The sequence below is a fragment of the Anarhichas minor genome, unplaced genomic scaffold (assembly GCF_050575085.1).
Source record: "Anarhichas minor isolate MPS153535 unplaced genomic scaffold, ASM5057508v1 ptg000074l, whole genome shotgun sequence".
Classification (NCBI taxonomy): domain Eukaryota; kingdom Metazoa; phylum Chordata; class Actinopteri; order Perciformes; family Anarhichadidae; genus Anarhichas; species Anarhichas minor.
Window position 1 is genome coordinate 4810219 of NW_027466520.1, and position 24665 is coordinate 4834883.

At 42.6% G+C, this 24665-nt stretch overlaps 1 protein-coding gene across 1 annotated transcript in view; it reads right to left on the bottom strand.

Moving 5' to 3' along the window:
* Positions 1-24665, bottom strand: part of pou6f2 (POU class 6 homeobox 2) — a 59943-nt gene that overhangs the window by 29278 nt on the left and 6000 nt on the right. The window contains exons 2-3 of the mRNA XM_076080510.1: positions 16482-16576; positions 11550-11769 (exon numbers count right to left, since the gene is read on the bottom strand). Coding sequence (XP_075936625.1) covers positions 11550-11769; positions 16482-16576 — 315 coding nt within the window. The remainder of the gene's footprint in view (positions 1-11549; positions 11770-16481; positions 16577-24665) is intronic.

Below are 24665 nucleotides of genomic sequence, written 5' to 3' on the forward strand. Positions count from 1 at the left end.
CAAACGGCTTGTCTCAGCTAATTGTTTGCGCTCCTTCCTCCAGCAGACACAAGGCCGGGGATGAGAGCGGGAGCTTCACTTGTGATGGAGAGAGGGCAAAAGGGTGCCGGGATCCTACACTGCTCATTATATCTCCCACTGTCTCTTTGTTGTGTTTCATATTCACTAGTTCTCCCGACTGCGATGCAAGCAGCGCTCCCACTTGATCATCACGCCCGAGGGGGGGGTGTAAGAGCAAGGGGTCCCACTTTCACTGTTGTCACAACTCGCCTGCGTTAATGTTTATAATGAGGAATGAGCCAGATCATAAAAAGGGAGTCATGCAGCTAAATGATCAGATGCAAGCTGAACTGTGGCATTTTGTGCTCCATCTAACCATTTAACAACAATCATTTGGGACTATGCAACACCAGCACTGAGAAGTCTACGGCCTCCAACCTCAGTGCTTTGAGAAACTGTCTGCCATCTCTTTCTTTTTGCTGTTTTTTGCTTTAGTGCCACAGTAGAAATCAACTGTTATCTTTGACTGTCCTGGTCCCAGCTTCTGAAGTACTGGAGGACAAAGCGAGACTGATTGTCAGAGGTCGAAAGGCGAGGTCAAAGTCGCCTCATTCGTCAGACGAAATGCTATTTTTGTTTCCTATGCGGTTGAGGAGTGAAGGTGGGGGGAGGCAGCCTGCTCTCTCATTACCAGCGCTATCCCAGTAGTCCCTGCCAACCCTTCTATTACGGCACTTTTCTCTCTGGGGCTGATTCGACTCCTTGTTTTCCTCTCAATGCACAACACCTCGGTTTACAACCATTCCCCAACAGTTATCTTATATATCGTGTTTGTGTTTGTGTGCAGGTGGAGTCAAGGCAGGATCCAGACCTTTTACATATCTCCCACATTGACAACTCAACCAATATGTGAACTTTGAAGAACATGCTGGACATTGATGCTGAAATACTGCCACAAAGGCACAGTGTGTGTGATGTGCATGTATGAAAATGGCATAAAATGCACTTGTAGCAAAGACACACACTACATAACATATACCTGTTTCACCTCAAACTAAGCAGCCGCTGTCAATGTATCGAGTAAAAATAGATATCTATTGATGCGTTTAGGCTGGCTAGAAAGCTTTAGGAATAGGTGCCCATCATATTATAGCCCTTAGAAAAGGCCCAGCCAAGGCCAACAGGAAGCGTGACTTCAGTCAACGTGTCCACACAAAAGGACGGCATCAAACTGTATGTGCTCCACACAGAAGAAAGTACGGTCAGACAAAGGCAGAAGTGATTAACTCATGTCGCAGGAATTCAAGTTTCTTTTGGGTCATAAAGGGAAAGCGACTGTACAAACCTCGGTTAAGAATGTATTGAGTTCACGAGGATGAATCAAATCTAGTCGTCTTTATGTCAGATCAGTGTGTGTGCCTTTCTTGAAGATATCATTGGTGTTGGAATACGTGCGTCTACCTGCTGTTGTAGCGCCTGAATGTCTTTGGTATCACTTAGTCGTGCTGTATATTAACAGCCAATCAGACGCTGCAGATGAGCCTGTCAAAAGTTAATGAAATTGTCCAATGTGACCCGCCCTGTGTTTTTAGGAACTGCTCGAGTCTAAACACAGCTGTCATTCTCTAACAAGAGAGGTGAGAGGGGACAAACAAGCTCCCCATTACTGCTCTGCCTCACGTTCCGCTATGGGAGTCCATAAACCACTGTCTCAATTGCCTTTTCAGAGAGTCACACTGATAATTACTCCACTGGAGGTAAGGAGATTTAGCCTCTATGAGATCTGGTAATTACAAATGTGGTCAAAGGAAGGTCATTTTTACTCTGCGGATTAGAGCGGAGCACTCGCTCCCTGATGAAGTGGATAACGTCACTGTGTCTGCACTCATTTCTTTAGTTCACTGTGAACTTTTATCTACGCTGGTCACATTGATCCAACACTCGTCCATGCAACAAAACATTCATTATTTTCACGAGTGATCGATTACGTTTTCTTCACAATAATTGATTTAACCTATAAACTTTTACACGACTCACAAAATGTGTCCGGAATTCTTAATTAAAGAAAAGGTAGCAGTACTGCAACAACAACAAAAATCACTGAAGTACCAAAGCAATTTTTGCAAAATGTACTTAAAATATTAAAAGTACTTTAAATGCAAAAAGACGGCACATGTGAGTGTTATATTATTGCTGTATGTGTTACAGTATCTTTCTATTACTGATGCATTAATGTGTAAGTAGCATTTTACTGTTTTGTACCATTGTGTATACTGCTGTTTCATTAATAACAATGCACGTTAGCGTTGTTTTGTTAGCTTTTGTATGTTGTGTTTGTACAATCTTAATTTGTAAGCTATACCGTCCAGATAAATGTAGTTGAGTTAAAATAGAATTGGAGCACAAATTTGTGTTACGTCCCTTTTACCAGCGAGTCCAAACAATTGGTAATCAGGTTAAAGAAATGGAAAATAGATTCCTGCCTTGGCGATGGCTGGAATAAACATGGAGAAAATGAAACTTTAAAAGGAACTAGTGAACTGCTGAATAAAAACATTACTCAGAGCCACAGCAGGCAATATCTCTGTTTCAGTCCTGCTGCAGGGGAACTCAGCGACTACACGAAAAAATAATAAAATAGGCAGTTAAGATTTGAGTGGAGTCGCGGAGCCACAGGATTTTAGAGAGTAAACCACATCGCTTGTAGGGATCCGGAGATAATGCTTTCACTTTGTGATGCAAGGCAATATCAAGCTGTGTTGTAGAATTCTCACTCTGGGGGAAGCATTTCAAAGAATCAAATCCTCTCCATGGAGATGTTACACATACAAGAAAATCCCCGTGTGCTTGGTAATGTTGCCCTTTGCTGTGTTGCTTACGCGAGGTTATTGATTTCCAAAGTGTGGTCCAGGGACCTCTAGGGGCCCCTGAGAGAGTTCCAGGGGGTCCCAGGCAAAGTAAGGTCTAGTTTAATTTCACGATTTCCTTTCCTGAGATAGAATAATATAGTAGCTTTTTCTGCCTTTTAATACGGATCTGTGCAATCAAACTGTGTGCTAATGAGGCTGAAAGTGTGCATGTTTGTTTTCCAACTAAAGAAAATATGAATTAATTTCACAAATGAGTTGAACTCTCTCTGCTTGAAGGTTTGTTTATCAGTGAAATTAGTTGGTCCACTGTCCGATATGTGGATTGTAATACTGTGGTTCCCAGTCAGGGGTCCAGAAGGTGCCGGACCCCCGCCTCCCTCCACCCCCCTCTTTAAAAAACAAAGAGTCTGTCTGCCTGGCGGGACAGAATGGGTTATTACAGCGTGTTCATGGTCCCATCATGTGTCGTCAGACCAAAGCGGAGGCCACAAGTAAAAGCCTCATGCAAAATTTATGTTCATGCGGCTGTTTCAGTGGGTGGAAAAATCAATATTGCGGGCCCGATGCACGGAGATGACTGAGTGCTCTCTGACTGACAGTAAAAGCTGAGAGAGATTGAGGGGCTACATTTACTGCTCTAGAAATGGAGTGGAGTTGCTCTATTAGTCTAGTACAACCGACATTTGAATATCATTGTGGATTATTTTGGTAACAACTTGGATTTTTGAGGGCTTGAAGAAATTACGCCATTAGCGAGAAGAGAACAAATAAGGAATGAGCCAGCTTGTTTTCAAATCGTCTAAAACACATCTTGCGTTGTGGTTTCTGAGCAGCTACAGTATTGTATATTATGGGGTTATTAAGCCTTCCCTTCCTTTCCAATTTACACAGATACACAATGATTGTAGAATAATCAAAAGACAATGTGGGTATGAGGAGGACATCATAGGGATTTTGTTCTGCGCTGCTTCGCTTACATATGCTTTTGATAGCGTACCACATACCCACAGTGCATTTGGGGAGGAATGTGAGAAGAGAGCGAAAGAAAGTGAGAAAAAGAAATTCAGTGGGATGAAATAACCCCAAACAATGGGATTTGCTTTCCATTCTTCTGCCTCCATCTTCTGTCTTTAATTATTCCCTTTGGTTGTCTGAGGGAGCGTGTAAGCACTTTCACACAGCACAACATGCCCAGCAGCACAACACTGGCTGCCTTAGTGATGTGGAGACTTCTGAGTGACACTGAGCCTCTTGTGATTATTAATGCTGTTTAATACAACACAGGGCAGCCGCTATGATTGAGGGAAAAAACAGATTTCAGAATGCATGCATTCAAAATGCAATGTGAATGGAATTATGTACAACATGAGCACTGCACTTGAGATACATTCTTCCCCCGTGCTACATAAACAATGTGTACATCACGAAATGAAGGCTAATATTTTGTAGATACACTGAAAATGTGCATTTGATAACAAGTACCCACTGTGCTCTATATTGTACACAGCATTTAATGGAACCTCAGCTGATCCTGGAGGGATCCTTTGTGCCGGTTTAGTAGTTTCTTCCTGAATCGTATATGAGATATTTGAGAGCCCAGAACGATGTATGATGAATGAAGTAGCATGCTACTTATACGCTTATCGTGCTCACTGACTAGCAACAGGTTCAGCAAAGGGCAGCGGCAGTAAATGAAATTCCGCACCGGGACAATATATCATCAAAAGAAATGTATGCACCCGAAACTTACAAGCCTTCTCCAGATGCGGACAAGGTGCCTGACGGGGTTGGGGGGAGGGGGTGAGGATGGGATAGTAGGGAAGAAAAGGGGGGAAATGGGAGAATAGGGGGGAGGGTTTCTTTTTTTTTCTGGATGGGTGACGAGCAAGCAAGGGGAAGCAGCAGATTTTGTTGAATCCGTTCTATTTTCATACTGGCTGATCTGTGTCTTTTAACCATTTCACCGCAGCTGGGAAATGAAAGTACCGGGGCTAATTTCACAGTGAGAGCTCACTGAACAAAACCCCCCACGGTCTGTGGAAAAAGGTGCTAAGTCTACTTTGTCATTGTGAATTACGGCAGTGTAATTCAGGAAACGGGCTCGTGTGTACGAGAGGAAAAATGTAGAAAATATGTTTCGAAAGAAAGGCAAGAAAATGCCTTTCCTCCCTAGCTGGAGATAGTGAGTTTTACTTATGATCCGAGAGTAAAAGATATCTCTCTCTCTCCCCAAACATGCCGTCCTGTACTGATGCCACAGGATCCATCTGTGATGTGTCTGCAGTTAGTCCAGAAATAGCACCCACGGGACTTAACACACTCCTCAGGCCTCCTACGGGACCTTTTAAGCTGCACTGATACTGATAAAAGCCCCACAAATCTGGCCCCCAGATACCTCAGCCATTAATTAAGGTAATTAGGCCCTGGTCAGCAATTAGTAACCACAGATAGCTTTTAGCAGTGGCTAAGGCGTCCCCGCTGGTGAGGGGTTTGGTTCCATACCATCTGCTGACAAATGTCACCACAGACTCTTTGGTTTCACAGACGGGGAACCGGAGAGCCGTGTTTTAGAAATGACCTCTGTGTGATCCTGGCCGGCTCCCAGACTCCCACAGCCCCTCTGCTGCTGCAGCCCGACCGCTTTGTTTGTTCTTCTCACTTCTTTGGTTCTGTTCTCTTTCAAACACGGAGGAGCGAGCTCGATGAAAATCCATACAAGCTGTGCACGGCCGGAGTGGAAAAAGGAAACATTCACTGCACAAGGTATCGATTAAAATTAGAACATCTGGGCTGAGTGTAAGTAGTATTGATTAGAGCGTAATGCTACATTGATTTGCTTGTATTATTAAGTCCATGATAGATCCATATTGATAAGATGCTAGTTTAAATTATAATGTTATATATAGTTATATTAAAAGTGCAGATACAGTATATCGAAATTAAGCTGTACATATAGTAGCATTAAGCAGGTTTTCACAATGAATCATTACTCAGGTGAATTATTTATATCAGGACATTCCTGAACGCAAAGTACACAAATTCACAGGAAAGCTTTAACAAAAGCAAAGGCCGACTGTAAAATGTGAGAAACATTCACAAGTAAATGTGGCATTTATACTAATACAGCAGTGTGTGTATTCCATCCTGTGGCAGAGGTGTGTGATTTAGCCGCTCTGAGTAGAAACACCGATAAAAACCTTAGAGAACAGATCATGCAATAACTCACATTACTGGCGAATGGGAAATAAAGGATGCAGCTGTGCTACTTTACACAATTCCACATTTGAAGCAATCGGTGATAACACCATTTTCATTCCGGTTCAGTCCCATAAAATTACCATTAACATTACAACTCATGCAGAACACAGATAAATGTAAAATGTCACCCAGTTCTGCCAGGCGGGAATTCCAGTTCCACAAGATTACCATCTCTGTCTGCTCTCTCCCACTGCACCTTGTCTAATATTTCATTTACAACATTTCATAAGTTAATTTTCCCCTCACTGACCATGTAAATCACAAATCAATTTTCATTTAAAATGCTTGACTACAGATTGTTGCTGAAAGCCACTGAATTGCGCCTCAGCAATATGGCAGACCTTTAGCAAATCTTTCGGAAACAGTCTGGCCGGAAAACGGAGGAAAAAAGTGAGATGTAATTCCTACAAAACAACCCCGGGGTCAAGTGGTCAAGGCATTTACTGGAAGCTGAAATGCTGAAATATCATGAAAACAATACACATTATGTGCTGTAATTTTTCAGATTCACTACGCCCTCATTTATTTAAACCTTGAGATCGACTGGTCTACTCACCAGGAACAAAATGCTGATTATTATTATGATGAAAAGATGAACACCATTGATTGGGCACATAATTGTTACATGCAACAATCGTACATGCTGAATATGTATTGATGTACAGTGTCCAGAAGTTCATATAATTTAGATAATATTAAAAAATACTTACACAACTTGTAATATTTTTCAGTGTTAATTTAGTCGGACACAACAGTATGCATGTTTCACATTTAAAAACTTAATTACCTGTTAAAGCACAGGAGCTAAGGGAGTAGAAAACAGCTGGATTAAAATTGAATAATTCTGCATCTTCCTAATTATTCATGTGATTGGAAGCTAATTTGTCATCAAAACCTATTCTCTCCTAATAAAAAATCCATTTAAATAAATGCAGTAGACTCCCTGTAAACACAGTGCAGACAGACACACGGTGTAATGTAGAGGGACTGTCTTGTAGACTGTGTGTTTATGGCAGGAGGTTTGCAAAAAGCCTCCCTCAGTGTTTACCAGTGAGGGCAGATGTCAGGGTTTGCTGTGGAGGAGCAGACACAGCCACATCTGATTAACAATATTATTGTCCTCCTCCACACCGCCATGAAGACTCATCCTCCCCCCCTTTTTCTTTCTCTCTTTCTATTTCAGGCTCTGGCAGTGTGCTGTCCTGTGGCATGGCTGAGCCAGAGTGACACTGCCACCATCCACAGAAACAAAACACGAGTCAAGAGCCAGAAGGTTAAGACAAACAGCACGACTGTTTCTCCAGACAGAAAACAGAAACATATCTCGGGATACATGGATTAAAATAATATTGCTGTATATTCAAATACACTGTGCATCATTTGTACTGTTTTTTTTTTTTTTTTTAGCAATTATGAAATATATCTAAGTTGAATTCAGAACAAATCATTAGCATGTCTGCAACAAGTGAAACACCCGGGGGGGAAATTTACTTACATCTCAGCTTCAAAAAAAGACATCAGAGTATAAATCATGAGTCCCGTGGGAGTGTCTGTGTGTTCATACGTGCAGGTACAGTAAACCTGCGCTTCAGCCTGAGTGTACATTTGTGTGTTTGATTCTAACCCTCTCAACGCTGCTCTATACATTTTGATTGGTGATTTTTTTTTCCCTTATCTCCGTCGCCAAACTGTCACAAAAGCAGTAACCCCGCACGTTTCCAAGCTGCTTATTGAAGACAAACAATAAAACCACTGGCAGATATCAATGGCAGAGATGAGAACCCGGGTGCCATATCTGCTGGGACTGCCTGGCGAACCTGCCTCTGTCTGCGCTTCATCTCCAGCAGCACCTCTCACTCTCAATTATTTGGCTGCTGTCACAACAAATCAATCAAATTACCGCTCCAGGACTGTGTGCAGCTGCTCCTATTGCACCGCTAGTTGCATTAGCTTTGAAATGTATGAGGTCTACATTTTATCACTGTTATTTATTTAATGCAGCTCTCTCCCCTGTGAGTCATCTTACAACCACAGCAAAGTTAAATCATTAAAGGACGACGTGGAATACATACTGCCGGAGAACACCTCAAATTAAACAGCGATAAGGGAGGAGGGATGGGTTTGGCCTCTATTGTGTTAAAATGGCCAGTGTTGATGTGAGGAAATGTGGACCGCTTGCTCTGAGTCCTCTTAATGCACTCCTCTGTTGGTTCAACGTGCACACAAACAATGGCTTATTTATTTTGTCATCCCAAAATGATTCGACAAATTCACACATGAGAAAAAGAAAAAAAACGCGCACAACGAGCAACTAGTGTGGCTGTAAGAAACCCCCAAAAAGGATGTTTGAAATCCTCTAGTTCCGATAATGTAATGGGTAAAGGGACACAGAGGCATAGCCACAGCAGACAGGGGTCAAGTCAGTGGCCCGGCCCGGTGATCTAACCTCCTAAAGGAGCAGCAGCCAGCTGAGGCAGAAGAGATGCAGTCTGACATGTCTTACTAGTGTGGAAACATTTGTCCCCCCCCCCGAGGAGCCCACCCTTTGGTGGTGTAATGAGCAGAGTGATTTCCCTAATTTGTATCGCACCAACACTCGCAACCTGCGAACGACACCGCTGAACATTTTCATCAGAACGGCAGACGAGCCTTTGATTGGCACTGACACCGGGTCTCATTACTGCAGGTGAGTGGGATGCCGACCTTTATCAGGAAGCCTGAGTGCTGTTTTGTGTTTCCTGCGGACGAGTACAGAGGAACAATGCTCTCACCTCACCATTAGAGCTCAGCTCTCTGATGTGGTGCGCTGCCTGGCTTTCTGCTCACAGCAAATAAGGTGGGAGATGCTTATTAATATGAAAGAGCGCCAGTAAACTAGCTTCTTGCATTACCTTTGAGTGAGTCTTAGAGAAGAAGAGTAGACAGATGAGACTTTGTTCTGCTTCCTCCCATTGGGCATTACACGGTACAGTGCTTTGATACAACTAGTTTTACAAGTGTGGTAATCATGTTTTGCTTGTTATAAAATCATGTGAAATAAAAGCCTATTAAAAATGCATCAGAAAGTTAGCAACATATCAAACGATCTGTACGTGTTCTGTCTGCAGTCGTACATACTTATGTTTGAAATTGTGAAAATCACGTATGTTTTTTTTATTCATATGAGCCGTCACATTTACAGACCTCTAGCATGACCCAACCTAGTTTTTTCCCTCTGTGAAGTCAGCGAGAATTGTGTGCACTCTGTCACAAAAGATAACTTTCTCCCTTGTTTAGTTTCATTGGGAATTTGTTTTTACTGCATGTTTGCAGGCATAAATCATTCTGACAAATAACCAGTTACACTGGTGCCTGTGTTTACTGAGTCTGCCACAAGACGCTGCTCAGTTTTATTTAAGCAACTGCTCCAAATTTATAGCACAACCCCATTACAGTGATAGTTATTCATCACAGTCGGAGGGAGCTGCCCTCCTAAAGCTCACAGCGGTGCAGCCGGTCCCCTCTTGTCAACGCGATGCTTACAGAGCTTTGATTAGTGAGATCAAACGTGTGATCAAAGATGCTGTTGTTAGTTCATCTGATTTTATCTTTTCATTGAAACAGAATATGAAAATGTACAAAATGAACAAACTGGACTGACTAGAAATATTCTAATATAACTTATTAAACATTACATTCTCATAAAGACTATGAGACTGCAAGCATGCCGGCTCTCATGTAAAGAATTCAATTCCTCCACCCTCAGGCGCCCATTGCCCCAGACAAACAGCCTTATTAGTTGGTCATTAGCTGCCTCAACACATTTAAATACAGCCATTGGCTGGGCTCCTCCTGGAGTCTCATTATTGTGCCTCACAGTTGTCTTGTGTCTGATCTGACGCTAATTAGCTAACAGCGTGAGCGCTGTAAAGCACACTTGCTCCTGAGGTCGTGAAATGAGCCCGACTGCTCCCTGGCGACAGTGTGCCGCTGTATTATGTGTGTGATTAATCAGGCCTGGAGACCCCGGAGGGGCGGGGGAGGGGAAGCGAGGGGGGGGATGCGGGGGCAGAGGCCAGAGTTGCAGTTGTCTGACAGAGGTGCTGTGCCAGCAGGCCTCATTCAGCGGAGCTGTGATGAGCTCAGACAGGGCAGAGTGGAGGAGCGTCGCGTGGCCAGAGGGGCTCGGACACAGTCAAGACATTTAGCTTCACTCGTGACTTGTGTCACTTTCTCTCCATGGAGGTCCCTTCAATGCATCCCCTTTAGATAAGAGGACGTGCGAACAGGCAGTCTGTCAGTCCACACGCTTAAAAAAAGATCTGCCACAGAGGCATTTCTCAACAGTTTTTTTTTTTTTTTTGCTTTTGCTATCGCTCATGGATGGGGAATTTTATCAGGACATTGGATTCCCGGGCTGTCTGTTGGTTTGTTTGTCAGTGGACAATAAGGATGACTGAGAGGTGTTTGTTTTGGCGTTCTGACACCCTGACAATGTGTTTGTCGATCAGTTCATCAGATCACTGAAGCCTCTGGGTTGTTCCTCGTGCACCGGGAGGAAGATCTGTTGAAGTGTGAGTCAGACGGGCCTGCTGGGCCCATTATCGTCCACTACTGATGGATACATTGGAGGGCTCGCTGGATAGATGTGGGTTTATTAAAAGCTCTGCCCACAGCGATGGCTGCTGTTATTTATGCATGTTTGTGTCCATTAGGCTTCTACCTCCACATTTCCTCACTCAGGGCATCTGTCCATCCATTTCCCCACATGAGGGGAGCTTTCCCTGCACTTTGTGCTGCACTGGCATTATTGTAATCTCCGTCCCAAAAACACACTGCTTTACATGTAGCCTGGCATCTTTTTACATTAGTGCAGCTCTCTCATCCAAGATTTATGACTGATGGTTTCCCCATCCATCCCTCAATCTAATGGTATAAAAGAGACAATGTTTTAAACATTAAAATGAAAACCATTTACAACTATGATCAAAAGAGAACACTTGGGCATTAAAGTTTAAAAGGCAAGGATAAGTACAGCCATGTGGATGGACAGATGAGGTGGAAAAAAAGATAAGAAAGTGAAGTACAGTGCACTCTTATGTACAGGAAAGAGGCATAAAGTGCTTTTGCGCTGCACTGCAAAATGTTGACCTGTAATTAATACGGTTGTTCCTTCGGGAAAGTTGAGGATAGCAGCTTTTTGGGATACAAACCCCTGAAGGATTCTTACCTGGTGAAGAGCTTTGTAAAACATTTTTATTGAAGAAAAAACAAAAAAACGTGTCTATGTCATACAGTGGATGTATAGCAAGCTGCGGTGGGATCATTATTTGTTGTATTTATTACTAATCATACTTTCCACCTTCTTCCGGGGATGTCACGTTGACCCTGTTTTTGTCATAAGAACGAGTCGCTGCTTGTCGACACTGCCCTCTTTCTTACCTTGCAGGTTCTGGAGAGGGAGCGTCATGATGCCCCCCGCAGCAGCAGCAGCCACCAGGCTCTGGAGGTTGGCGGTGGGCAGGGAGAGAACGAGGCCCTGCTGGCCGCCCAGGTGTCCGCCTGCGTTGAAGGGGATGAGGATGGGCTGGTTCATGCCTGGCGCCGCCCCGGACATCACGCCGCCCACTGCGTTGGCCAGCTGCTGGGCCACCAGGAGGGACTACAGCAGACACACACAACAACACATGCATTATATAACAATATAAAATCACAGACTAAAGGACGGCCATTATAGCTATCCAATCACTTTCACTATTACTGTCACTACTATATTAAGGAGTTTGATTTAAATCCCCCTCGTAGCTAACTGGGACACATGGAAATACGTCCCATCACAAAAGCTAAAGACGCTCTAACCTCCTTTTCACGGTGACTTTAAATGTAAATAAAAAGTATTGAATTATTAATCATTTGACTAAGCATCTGATGGTAGAGAATGTATTGGATTTTAGTCACATCTTTTTTTATTTAGATTGCACAATTAATATCATTAATGTAAAATATCTTATTACCAAACCAAACGCTGGATGATATTTTCCAATAACGTCATATATCCCAAAATGACAAATATATGAATAACGACATAAAATAATCAGTGTTCCACTGATTATGAAACCAAACTCTTCATATGTGTAGAAAACGTCCATAGCTGATTTTTGCTCAAAATCCTTAATTTACCATTTTGTAGAACAAACACATGATAAAATTCCTCTGTAGCTGATAAATGATAACAATGAATTATCTGCCAGCATTACTTGTGAGAGCTGCAGAATAATTGTTTTACAGTAGAAAAACACGGAGTGAGGGCATCACATTTGATTGATGAATATATATATATATATATATATATATATATATATATATATATATATATATATATATATACACTATTTTATATTCTGGGATGCATAATTGAGTCAAGTAAGGCAGAAAAGCAGATGCCACCAAAGTGACTGTGTCACTAATCAATGTGTTTTGATGAATGCGGTTGTTTTGCCGATGATTTCTGTGCTTTGCTGTGTCACAGACTGACAGTCAAAACACACTGCCGTTGGTACAGGCACAGATGAAATCCAATCTTTGTGAAAGAGCTGAGAATTTGTCTTTCACAGAGATGCAGAGTGATTTATGTTTCCTCCCATTGAACAAATCCCTGGTACCACAGAAATGTGCCTGAAATACACGGTGCATTTTTCTAAAAAAACGTAGCAGTGCTTTACCCTTTTGATGAGGGATACAACACATCACTCTCAGGTCTTCATGTATCCATTCATTCACATTAGTTCAAGTGGATTCGGTGCAGTCGTACCCATGGAGGAAAAGATATGTTATCAGAAGTATCGCTCCGAGATATTTTGCACAGTAGAAGATCTCTTCAAATGTATTTTCCAGAGGAAGTCGGTTTGGTAATACACCAACACATTTTTCATCGAGAGCTTTGAGCCAGAAGTGGTAATGTTTGTACCGAGGCGGAAATCTCCATGAATACACAGGGAATGACATCGTAAATTGTGTTCATTCTGATAAAACCTTTTTTCATATTATGTCAGCCTTTGAGCATGTCAAACTGAATTTACATTGGAGGTACGAGACATGAGATGCTGAGGATGCGGCAAAATCCAACAAAATGACTGTTTAAGCGTTGAATTGAATTGTTTGGAATAAAATAATACACTGTCAGCTTGCATTGTGTCCACAGTAAAGCAGCCTTTTAGACATTGCTAGGTGAGCCTGGCTGCACTGTGTTGACTCCTCCACTGTGACTTAAGTTCTCAAGCCTTTAACTCCAATTGTCAGCTATCTGCTTCTGTTTTGCATGGCGTGTCTGCAGCATGCATGGGAGGCAGAGCGGGCTGACTGGTGCGAAGACCCCACCGTACTCCCAAATCCGGTGCTCCTAGGTGACAGGCGTGTCACTGTGATAACCCTGCATGGTGCGGAACGCCTGCACCCACTCCGACATACATGCAATCACGTTTTTTTAGAGGTACGAGGTCGTGTGGGTTTAAAGCCAGAACGCACAGAGATCTCAGGGCGAAATATCTGCACTGAGAGACAAATGAATAGCTGTTTGTGTTTCTAAGCTGTTCAAAGAACAACACAAAGCGTGGAGAGGTGATTGTTGCTGGCAGGAGTAATCATACACACTATATAGGATTCCTCTTTCTCTACATTTGCTTTGATATCCAACACCAGCACATAACAAATGACAATATCTGACGCTTCTGAGAGCATTCAAAATGACATTTGCCATTAACTTTAAAAAATGAATTAATAATCCCAGAGAATCCTCAAAGGACGATAACAAAGGCTACCCGTTTGTTAGCTGCAAGTGACATATGTTTAATCTTGCGTTTTAGACTAAATTTAATCTTGAATCGAAGCAACATATAATCAAAGGCAGTCTTTGAACATTCATCTCTGAGTCAAACAAAATGAGACTGCCAGGCTTGACAGCAAAGACAGCCTCACATAGAAGAGAATAACATTAAAAGACAATTCTGCAATTATCAGATGTAGCCCTGACTTATTTATCATTACAGGCAGCTTTGGAGAAACAGGCCGCTGCAGAGAGACAGTAACTTTGGAGAATATTTTTAAAGCATGGAAAAGCTCTTAGTGTTTATGTTGTGCCACTTTAAGACTGATTATGATCTTCATTTGAGGTGAGAACACTGTATATATTACTACGAGAATCCCCAGCACCTCTCATCTAGATTACCAACAGCAGTTCACCGTCTGGCTTTTCGCCCGATACTCTCACTCTTCCTCTCCATAGGTGCTGTTGTACAGTGCTTGGCAGGCTGACGGCTGAGTGTCGAGAAGTGGTCTCCTAGGGGCCACACGGACGCACACACTGGGTGTGTGTTGGGCTCTGGATGGGGAAGCAGCCCCATTCAGGACTGGATGTGGTACCCAGCCTCTCTGCCCATCAGGGGAGAATAGGCCCTTCTATCTGCTTGGCAGCTCTGGCACTGAGAAATTGCCCATAATCACCCAGATAGCAGACTTTTGTCATCCTAACTGCGAGTGGGAAACAGAAGGAAGGTGGATTCATGTTGGGTAAACTACCATCGGATAATGGTTGTTCGAACAATATCCGGCTCTGGAGCGAGAATCTATCAAAACATATTGATCCTGGAACAAGAGAATTGGGTATGGCATGCGGAGCGCCTTTGTTTCTGAAAAGTGTTAGCTTCACAGAGACTGTACTGACAGCATTAATATATTAGATGGTGACGGTTGAGAGCCGCCTGCTGAGGCTCAGGCTGTAACTGCTTCCTGCTCGAGATGCCTTCCTTTTGTGTTTATTTCTTATCTATTACAAAGACAGTGGCTTGGACCAGCGAGGGTGTCTGTAATCAAAAAAAATGCTTTTAATTAAGCTCATTCTTCATTCCCACTTGCAGCAGATTGACTCTTTCACTGGGGATTTCTCACCCTATAAACCTGCCCAACGAAACCACTCTCCTTCTCTCATGTTTCCTCTTTTGTTTCTCCTGATGAGGACTGACTGGCATTGAGTAACACTGAGAGCAGGGAGAATGGCCTTATTAAAGAGGGTGGAGGGAACCGGACGCTTGTGTGTTGAGCGGTGACATTGAGCAACACTAATGAGATAGATGTTCATTAAACATCGCAGAGCCACCAGGCCAATAAATCCAATCAGATAGGACAAAGGCAGATTGAGCTATTAACGGGGCTGCAGGCTCGCGCTCTGTGCCTCCCTGCTTGTTTTGACAAGGCCTGTATCGTCAGCTCATTAGTGCCACGAGTCAATTACATTTGATGTGTGATGACAAAATACCTTTCACATCGCAGCTGAAAATGATTCACCGTTTAGCATTCAGTGAGTGTTTCTTTTTTTGTTTCACTCACCACACAGAATATAAAGTTGATTACTGCAACTGACAAACGCCTTAATCTTATTCTCATTATAGCTGTGAGTAAATATAACTCAATTAACAGAGCCGAGTTAGTCGTCAATTCTTTGAGTTGCTCTTAATATAATGAAGTTTGGCATCTTGGAGTCATTCATGCATGGAGGCAGAGAAATAAACTAGGAAGGAGCCCAACGAGGAGGACCGGGGACAACGTCGGAGCGCTCGTCATCAAAAAGAAGAAACCAATGTGTTTGTCCAATTCTCACTGGACTTATACGTTTTGTACCTTTATGTCTGGTGTCACATGTGTCCTTTCTTCTGGACTTGAAACCTGATGAGGCTGTCAGCTCTCTGCTTTAGTCAGCTACGTTTGTTGCAGTATATTTAGGAGTTTAGAAGTCAGTTAGAATAAAGGTGGAGACACAGTGGGCGATCTAAATATTTAAAAACAATAAAAATACAATATGAAGAACTTGAAAGATTTGAATCAAAGTTTTCAGGGACCTTAAACAGACAATCACAATAGATATTTAGGGGATCACACAAGACTCTACTGCTGAAAAGACTGGGTTCAAGAGCACAAACCGTTTGTCTAATATCTTATTATGTCAGTTTTATTGAATTACATTTCTGCAGATTTCTGTAAGCTTGATGAAAAGGAGGCTAACTCAACTCTTATAGTTGAGTACAGGTGTCATAATACTTTTTGCAAACTTCTTAAATGCCTCAAGCAGGTGGTTGAAACCTGATGAGCAGCCTCATTATGTTTCCTCATGGATATTTGTATTGGTTCTTATATTTAGTATTCATTTGTTCCTATTATTAAGCGTCCCAGCAAAAGCATTTCAAACGATTCTTCCTGTAGAACCGGGAGGACAATAAAACACCTTGAATCAAAATGTTAGCTTACTCAAAGTTTTCACATTACCATTGATTAAACAGAGCATCTTAAATTTGGGTTCGGTTTGTTGCAGAGATTGTCGCTCACCTGTGGACCCATGGGGAACCCTAGGTGGGACTGGCCCAGGTGACTCTGCTCAGGACTGCTGCTGGTGTCAGACTGGACCGAACCGTCACGAGCTCCTGGGAGAGCAACAGGCAGAGATCCATGTAGAAAGAAAAAAAGAGAATCCAGCTTAGATCAACACGGGCAATATAAGTAGATAAACACACAACACGGACCTCGTTGTGATATTACAACACATTGTCGTGCGGCGCAGAGGAGGGCAGTTGGGAAAGGAGGGGAATTTGTGTTTAAGTGCTTTATCAATAACCGCTGTAGCGCTGAATAAATTACCAACCAGCGGAGAGGCTCATTGATGGGGGATGATGCATACTGGCGGGTCCCCGATGGCCTGGATTACCGCTGAGAGATAGAGCTCCACCACAAACGCCGGGGCCATATTATTCAGCCATTTACATCAGCGAGTATCACTCATCTAAACCCACTCTCCCCACCCTCCGCTCTGGGCCTGCAGCTACGAGACACAATTAGACCTGTTTGCTATGAGGGCAGAGTGGAGTGGAGCAGACAGGGACATGATAATAAGCTTGCTGATGGCTGCAGGGAAAACAAAGGACACCACCGATTGGATATCGTAGCAATCGCTATCGCACAGAATCTCTCAGCGGTGCTGGATCGCTGTAGAAGGTCAGAGAGGCTGCTTCGACCCTCACCCTTTGACCCCGACGAGGCCTCACTGTTGACACAGAGGCTCGCTGAGTGCAAAGACGAGTCAATGTTGCAGAAAGAACTGTCAGAAAAATTAAATGTCTCTTAGATGTATTTTAGCAAACTAACTGTCCAGAAGAGAAATACAAAAAAATGACTCTGTTTAATTTTCTGTGAGTATTCGTTTAAAAGAAGAACCTAATGTGAAGAGTGTTTAGATCTTTCTAAAGCTAGAATGTGCTGAAAACTTGAACCAAAACAATAGTCTTATGAACCTTGACAAACATTGAACACCGGCATAAACAAAGAAACAACAGAAACATTCAGGAGGATTTTCTGAAAGATGTTCAGAGGATGAATGTCTTTTGTAATAAGTTGTGCTATTATAAACAAGGACTCATGTTCCTTTACCGACAGGCTGTCAATAAAGTGGATAACATCTGTCCACTGATTCAGGTGTGCCACTTCAGGCCTTCTATTGATGCCAGCTGCTATATTTTATCAGCCTTAACCTGGGTGAACACGGCTGTCCTTCAAGCAATTATCCAAAGAAGTTGAGCAGTTTCTTTGGACATATCTTTATTAATTATTTGTACTTTGTGGTTGTCCAGTACTCTGACCTCTCCCTTAGCCTTTCTGCTCGGATCGAGTTTTGAATTTAAAAGGCACACCTTTTTTTGTCTGCTGAAAACAGGATGAATAGTTTTGTTTCTTGTGAAACACAGAGTGCATGCAGGGGTTTGTAGTCCTTCTCTAAAAGCTTCATACCGAGCAGACTATTGGATAGCGTTGCCAGAACGATCTCATTGCCTGTCATGTTTATTTATGCATTACATTTTTAACTCCCCGCCGCCAAATAAAATCATTTCATCTTTACATAAAATCCAAATAATTGGTGAGTGGTATGACCGAACAAACCTCCAGCGCTTGATGGCTGATGTGAAAGCCCAAGGGGTGGGGGGGGGGGGGGGGTGTGGGGTGGGGGGCTGCTTTACGAGCTGGTTCCTACCTCTGGCTGGCTGGCCCTGCTCCTCGATGGAGGTCCACATCCTCTCGCTTATCAACCTCGCAACGCACTGCATATTTTGACAAGCCAGTCTCTTTTCACCAATTATTTCACCCATTATGGATCACGTTGTGCGCAGCCCCACCCTGTGCACTCGGTATCTGGAATTAAGATCAATCTGAGCAAACAGGAGAGACTTTGTGGCCGTATTAGAGTCAATATAAAGTGACAGATAGAGCACAATGTCATCATAAACCGCTGTATAATTTCACATTTATTTTGGAGGGTGAATATTATGAGGCCATATTATTTTCTGACTGGATTTCATTAGCGGTATTGTCTCCAAGCAGTTAATTCCCACTTTGGTTGTTTAAATTAAAGTGATGCCTCTCAACTTTCGCACCACCTCAAAGACAATTCTCGAAATGCTGCTGACACACTGTTCTTCTGTGCCGGGGAATTTTCTATTCAGCATCATAACAAAGGCAATTTGCTAAATGAAGATATTCAGCTATAATGAAGGAATGAGACTTTATAAGATCATCGACAGGCTCCAGACAGTACGGCTCATGACTGTAGTTAAGATATTGGTTGTGAATAATGTATTCTATCTGATAAGCAGTGTGGGGGACTTACTGAATAACGATTCTTTGATGCCTTCATTTCACAATAACTTAGAAAGCTTCATCCCCTTGCAAATATCTGTAACGTTAACACGTTTATCGCAGGGGGGGAAAAATCGATAATAAATAAATACACATGCACATCTTTCCCCCAAAGGATTTGTGTAATTTCTTTAACTAAATTAAATAGCTGACAGGAGAAAGGCCCAGGGAGTCGGTCTTCAATTCTTCTTTATTGCTAGAATCTCTGTACATGTTTTGCTTTTCTTTAAAAAAAAATAAAAAATCTGCTTATCCAATGTGAATGATTCTTAAATGGATTTCCAGATTGAGATTAATACTATATACGGGACGGGACGGGACGGGACGGGGGGGAGGGACAATATCTCGATCAAACCTTTACTAAGAAGAAAGTCCTTCGATGGCGTGATACGCAGGTTACACAATGCGTAAAATGAAATGAATGGATGTATTGATGTGAGGAGAGATGAAAGAAGAGGCCAAACGGAGGAAAGACCAGGCGATGCACATTCCACATAGCTTTACATTTATCTAGGACATTCATGCTTCATCTTCCTGAGCAGCGTCACTACCGTTACAGTACAAGTACCCTTAAATCAAAACTCTTAAATTTACAGGTATTCAAGTTTTTCCACGGCCTTGACTGAAAGAAAGAGAAGTAATTAAATTACATGAATCAAGTCTTAACAATTCCAAACTCGTGCCGACAGCGACGTGAGGATATTTTCATTGAAAATGCTTTTGTATGTAAGTGAAATAATTATATTTATTACAGGGCACAGAGTGCAATTTGATGCAGCTTATGTCATGGAAATATTGCCAATATCCACTGCGAAATAAATTCTCTTTCATTGATCACTAAAGTGGCCACTGGAGAGCGACTTTCAAAGCCACACAAGGCAGAAGGTCTCTGTGTGTGTGTGTGTGTGTGTGTGTGTGTCGGGCCGTTGGGGGGGGGGGGGGGGCAAAGAGCCATATTTATTTGACTTGGTTCAGCCTGTCTTAATGCAGGGTGCCCCAAGGACTACACCACAAAACAATTAGCCTGGATTTCATAAAGCAATCAGCATGCCACCTCGTCTAATGCAACCGCTTCATACATTGACAGTCTGAATAAAATGGGTGTTATTGAAAGCTTTGTGTTCGTGTTAGCTTTCGCCTCAAAGCATTCATGAATCAATTCTTGCCCATAAAAGAAGCTTTAACACTTAAGCTATTTTAGTGGAAATGCATTATGTAAGTTGTCAAATGTACGAGAGAGGCCTGGTAACGATTCAGGCTATTCACAATGAACAGCCAACCCCCATTTTTATAATGGTCCTTTTGAAAATGTCTGGCTGAGTGCATTTGTTTGCTATTAAGATGGTGTCAATCATTTGTGCCACTGAAATCTAATCCATAGAAAATAATTTCACATGTGAACACATTCAAAAAGACCGAAGATTATAAGAGGATTACATTAGTAATTGTTATAATACATTGAATTATTGAAGTGGAGATAATTATTATAGCACACAAATATGCAAAACAGCACGATGATTTTTGTCATGTGTGCTGTTGATTCAGAGCGTTCGTGAGCGGTTGAAGCGTAACGGATGGGCCGAGATAAACAAGCCACATCATACACGAGCGTTAATTCCGTCAATACGCAACCAATTGTCCGAGATTGCTTGACCATTGATTTTGTTAATACCACTTTGAAAGTTGATGTTGCATTGCAAAGGCAGTCGAGAGAGAATGAAATGTAGAGCGACAGCTCATTTCACTTCCACTTTTCTATCTAAAGCAGCCTGGAATAAAGTCCAGAAAGCATTGTTACACACAAGGCATGGTGCCGTGTGGAGGAGAGCAGCCTACAACATGCAGTGTCGGTTTCATAGTGATTTACTTAACTCCTTGTAGAATGCAAGAGGGGCCAAGAATCATCAGTGATTTAGCTCAGTGTTTCATTACTCCCACCAAAGCCCTCAACAATAACACAGGGCATAATCTGCTGCCAATAACTCCAGGTGCTCTTAGTCAGATGGCTCCCTCCGGACCGGCAGGGAAGTAATACTCTGTTTAGAGGCTGGGGTGGAGAAGCTGCAGAGGACAGGTCAATAGTGTTTCTGGGGATAGAAAATCACCAGAGACGGACTTGTGAGTAGCTGCCTGTAACACTATTAGCTACATTATGGCTACTGCTGCTGCTAGAAGAGCTGTCATTTCCTTAATTAAGAGCCCAGCGAAGGGCAAGAGGGAGAAGAGGCCACGCCACCGTTTCTGGGCCTCTAACATTAAAGCAAGATTCCTCGTCGCGCAAGGGCGGAGATCTCACACGGGAGGAAAAAAAATCTATCTCATTCATTATTCTGGCACAAAGTGGAATTATGGAGTTAAGGAATTACATCGGAGGTGGTGCCGTGGAGTGTGCCGAACAGAAAGAATTTTACACCTCAGCAGTTCTGTGACTTTTTCTGAGCCACAAGCACCGGAGGGAAGACTCGGAGGACAGAGGAAGCAGAGAGGAAATGGATGCGACGGTGTAATAGATGTCTCCACTGGCTGGAGGTTTTGATTGTAAACCAAAGAAAATAGTACACTTCAGTTTGTGGATGAATCTGCATGCAAACGATGCTTTAAAGCAGTGAGGACTCCAACACTTATGCTCTCACTCGTGGCCACAGGTCTTTACCGAAAGGCTCTTTGACATGAGAGTGCTCTGCTCCAGCTCTTACCTGTCTCTCCCTTGATGCTGGAGTGGAGATGGAAGCAGCACAAGCATGAGAGGGACCAGAGGGAGGTAAATTGGTGAGAAGAGGCACTGCCCATTTCAAAAGGTCAAGAAGGAGAGATGGTGTGATGGAGAGAGGGGAGGATGGAGAAGGGAAGAGGAAGGGGAGGGGAGGAGAGAAGAGGGCTTTTGTGTTGCGTCTTCACAGGGGACTTGGGACACTTTGCACATGAGCACATCTGTTATGGAGCGTCCTCCTCATTCCCAAAGCAATGTCAACCTGATTAGCTCAGGGTTGAAAGAGGCAAATAACAATCCAAATTATTCCTCATCCTTTTATAGCCATCAGCGAAGGTGGGACGCTGAGATGAAGACTAGCTTTAGAGAGCAGTAAGCCTTTTAGGAGATGCCTATTGCTCCTCCTCCCAAATTACTTAAATGATATTTGCTGTAAATAGGATTCTGCTGCCGGCAGCCTGCAACCCGGTGCTGAAGAGAGGCTTTCTTCTCACTCCTTTGTTCATACTTTGTCTGAATAGAAACCCAAGGCTTCCAGTTTGAACGATTATCGATTAGTTTGTTGATCAACGAAAAAAGTGTCAATTTCAATAACCGATGAAGTTAATTGTCAGGCAAACAAACCCTGTATTATAACACTTAAAGTAAATATATTTAGGTTTGAAGACATCACTTCGGGGTTTTGAAATAGTCATGTACATTTGCTGCTATGGTTTTATAGACAACTCTTATAATTGATAGGTTGAGAAAATAATCATCAGATTTAACAATAATGAAATAATCTATAGTTGCAGCCCTACTTATAAATTCAATTTAAAAAAAAAAGAATAAAATCTAATTGAACAAAGCTCCATAGTAAAAATTAATTTCTGTATTTTTATGACAAGTGCTGTGAATGGCTTGGTCAATCAACATGACATTAATCAAGAACAATTTTTCCATTCAAATAATAATTTGCAGGTATTTATCGAGCCAGAATCTCAAACATTCACTGGTTCCAGCTTCTCAAATATGATGATTTGATTTTTTTTTTTTTTGTCTGTTTTACATCATTACAAATCTAAAATATTTTAGTTTTGTACTGTTGGATTATCACCTTGGCCTCTGGAATGTTTTGTTTTTTTACTATTTTCCAACAGTTAGTAGAATGAAAATATAATTAACAGATTAATCATTAATAAAAATAATCATTAGTTGCAGTTGAACCTTAAACAAGTATCTTCAAACTGTAATCACTTTAAAAACAGCATCTTTTGGGGGATTTGTGTCCATCCTATGTTGCATCCGGTCAGCTGCAGGACATTTAGAAGTAGTGGGGTGTGAGGGCAGTCCAGGGCGAAGTGTGTGCGTGTGTGTGTGTGTGTGTGTGGGGGGCTAGACACCCACATGTCATGCCTGACACATCAGCCTGGGCCCCACAGGCTATCCGGCACTAATGCTGCCTATGTCCCACTTTCTACCCCTTGCCCCTCAAAGCCTCCTCTCCTCCCCCTCCTCACCCGTTCCTTCTGTCATAGAGGTATTATAACAATGGATCACACCGACGCTGCAGCACAGGCTCAATCACTATAGGATGACATCAGGTGATACAAGCTGCACGAGACTTTATCTTACCTCCACTGAACCTGAGCTGAACAGAGTTTATCTCGAAAATAGTTTATCTGGAGAAAGAAAGACCTGCGTTAGTTGTTACTGTATTCCCCTGTTGCAGTGATATTTACAGAGCTGAGTGGTTTAAGGTGGAAACAAGCAAATAATTACGCAGCTAAAAGACACCCAGCCCATCCCATCACATCCCACCCCAGCCAGCACATTATTCTGGTGGAGCAGACAAATAGTGGAAGGAGGGACGTCTGGAAATAGTATTGCTTTGAAGCCCATAACTCTATTCTGGAGAAAAGAATCATCACAGTGTTATTCCACATCCTCAGATATAAAGGGAAAAAACATAATAACTTCTCGATAGCCTGGATCTCCACTGCCCTATACTAGCACTCCCCCCCCCCCCCTCCGCCCGCACACACCCTTGCCTCACCCACCATACACCCACTTCTCCTGCCTCAATCTTTGGTTTCAAAGGAAGTGAATCAGCCAGAAGGACAGAAGGTTATGCATTAGTACTGGTCATTGCTCAAAGAGCGAGCGTTATAAATAATAAAGGCTCGTGAAGGACACAAGGGCTGTGGGATGCATCTCTGGTTCACGCCACACAAGTCAAAGACAAGACTGTAATTTCTATTCCGAAAATGTGACCCTTGCAGCTTCAATTACATCTCAACAACACCAACCGTGTCCATGCCAGGAGATGTGATGCCTCTCTGTTAGCTCTACATGAAAGGCTTGTATTGGTTATGGAGCGCATATACACAACATATACGTTTTTTGGAAAATGATTTTCCCAACTTAAAAGACAGTGTATAACTAAAATAAATGCATATTGAAATTCAATTTATTTTCTCCACAGCTATCCACCTACAAAACTTGTGATGTTTTGTTTGGAATACTTTCGAGTCAAGGCAACAATAATCTTCTTTACTTTAAACATACAAACAACAGGGAGAATTATATAGTCAGTTATTTTGAAGTTCTTTATTTTGCTCAAAGTCATTTCTGCATAACCAAGCAGCCGTGAAACCTGGTGACCTTTACTGCTGTTTGCATCGAAAACAAGAAGTCCTCCTTGTGCTCATCCTGCCTGTCCTCTGAGCCACGCAGTGATTGTGCTGCTGTAGCCACGAGCACTGCGGGCATATTAGCGAATGTATTACACCTGCTTTATAGGCAAGCATTAAGCTTGTTTTCAAGTTTGCGCAGACAGATGAAATCCCCATAATGAGATCCACCTCCCGGGGAGAGACGTGTTCTCCCTCGGCCTCCTTTATCCGCTCTTATTTACTCAGCGTGGCCCATTCAGCACTGGGTTTGCGCCACTTTATTACTTAACCTCACCACACAACATTACGGGGCTCTTTGCATCAGCAAGCAGCCTATCCCACCATGCATCCTGCTCACTAAGCTGATTACACAAAAATAATAACAACTCGTGCCTCCAGCAGTGTGTGTGTGCGTGTCTCTTTGCAAATTCATACACACGTATTCACACAAAGGCAAAAGAGAAT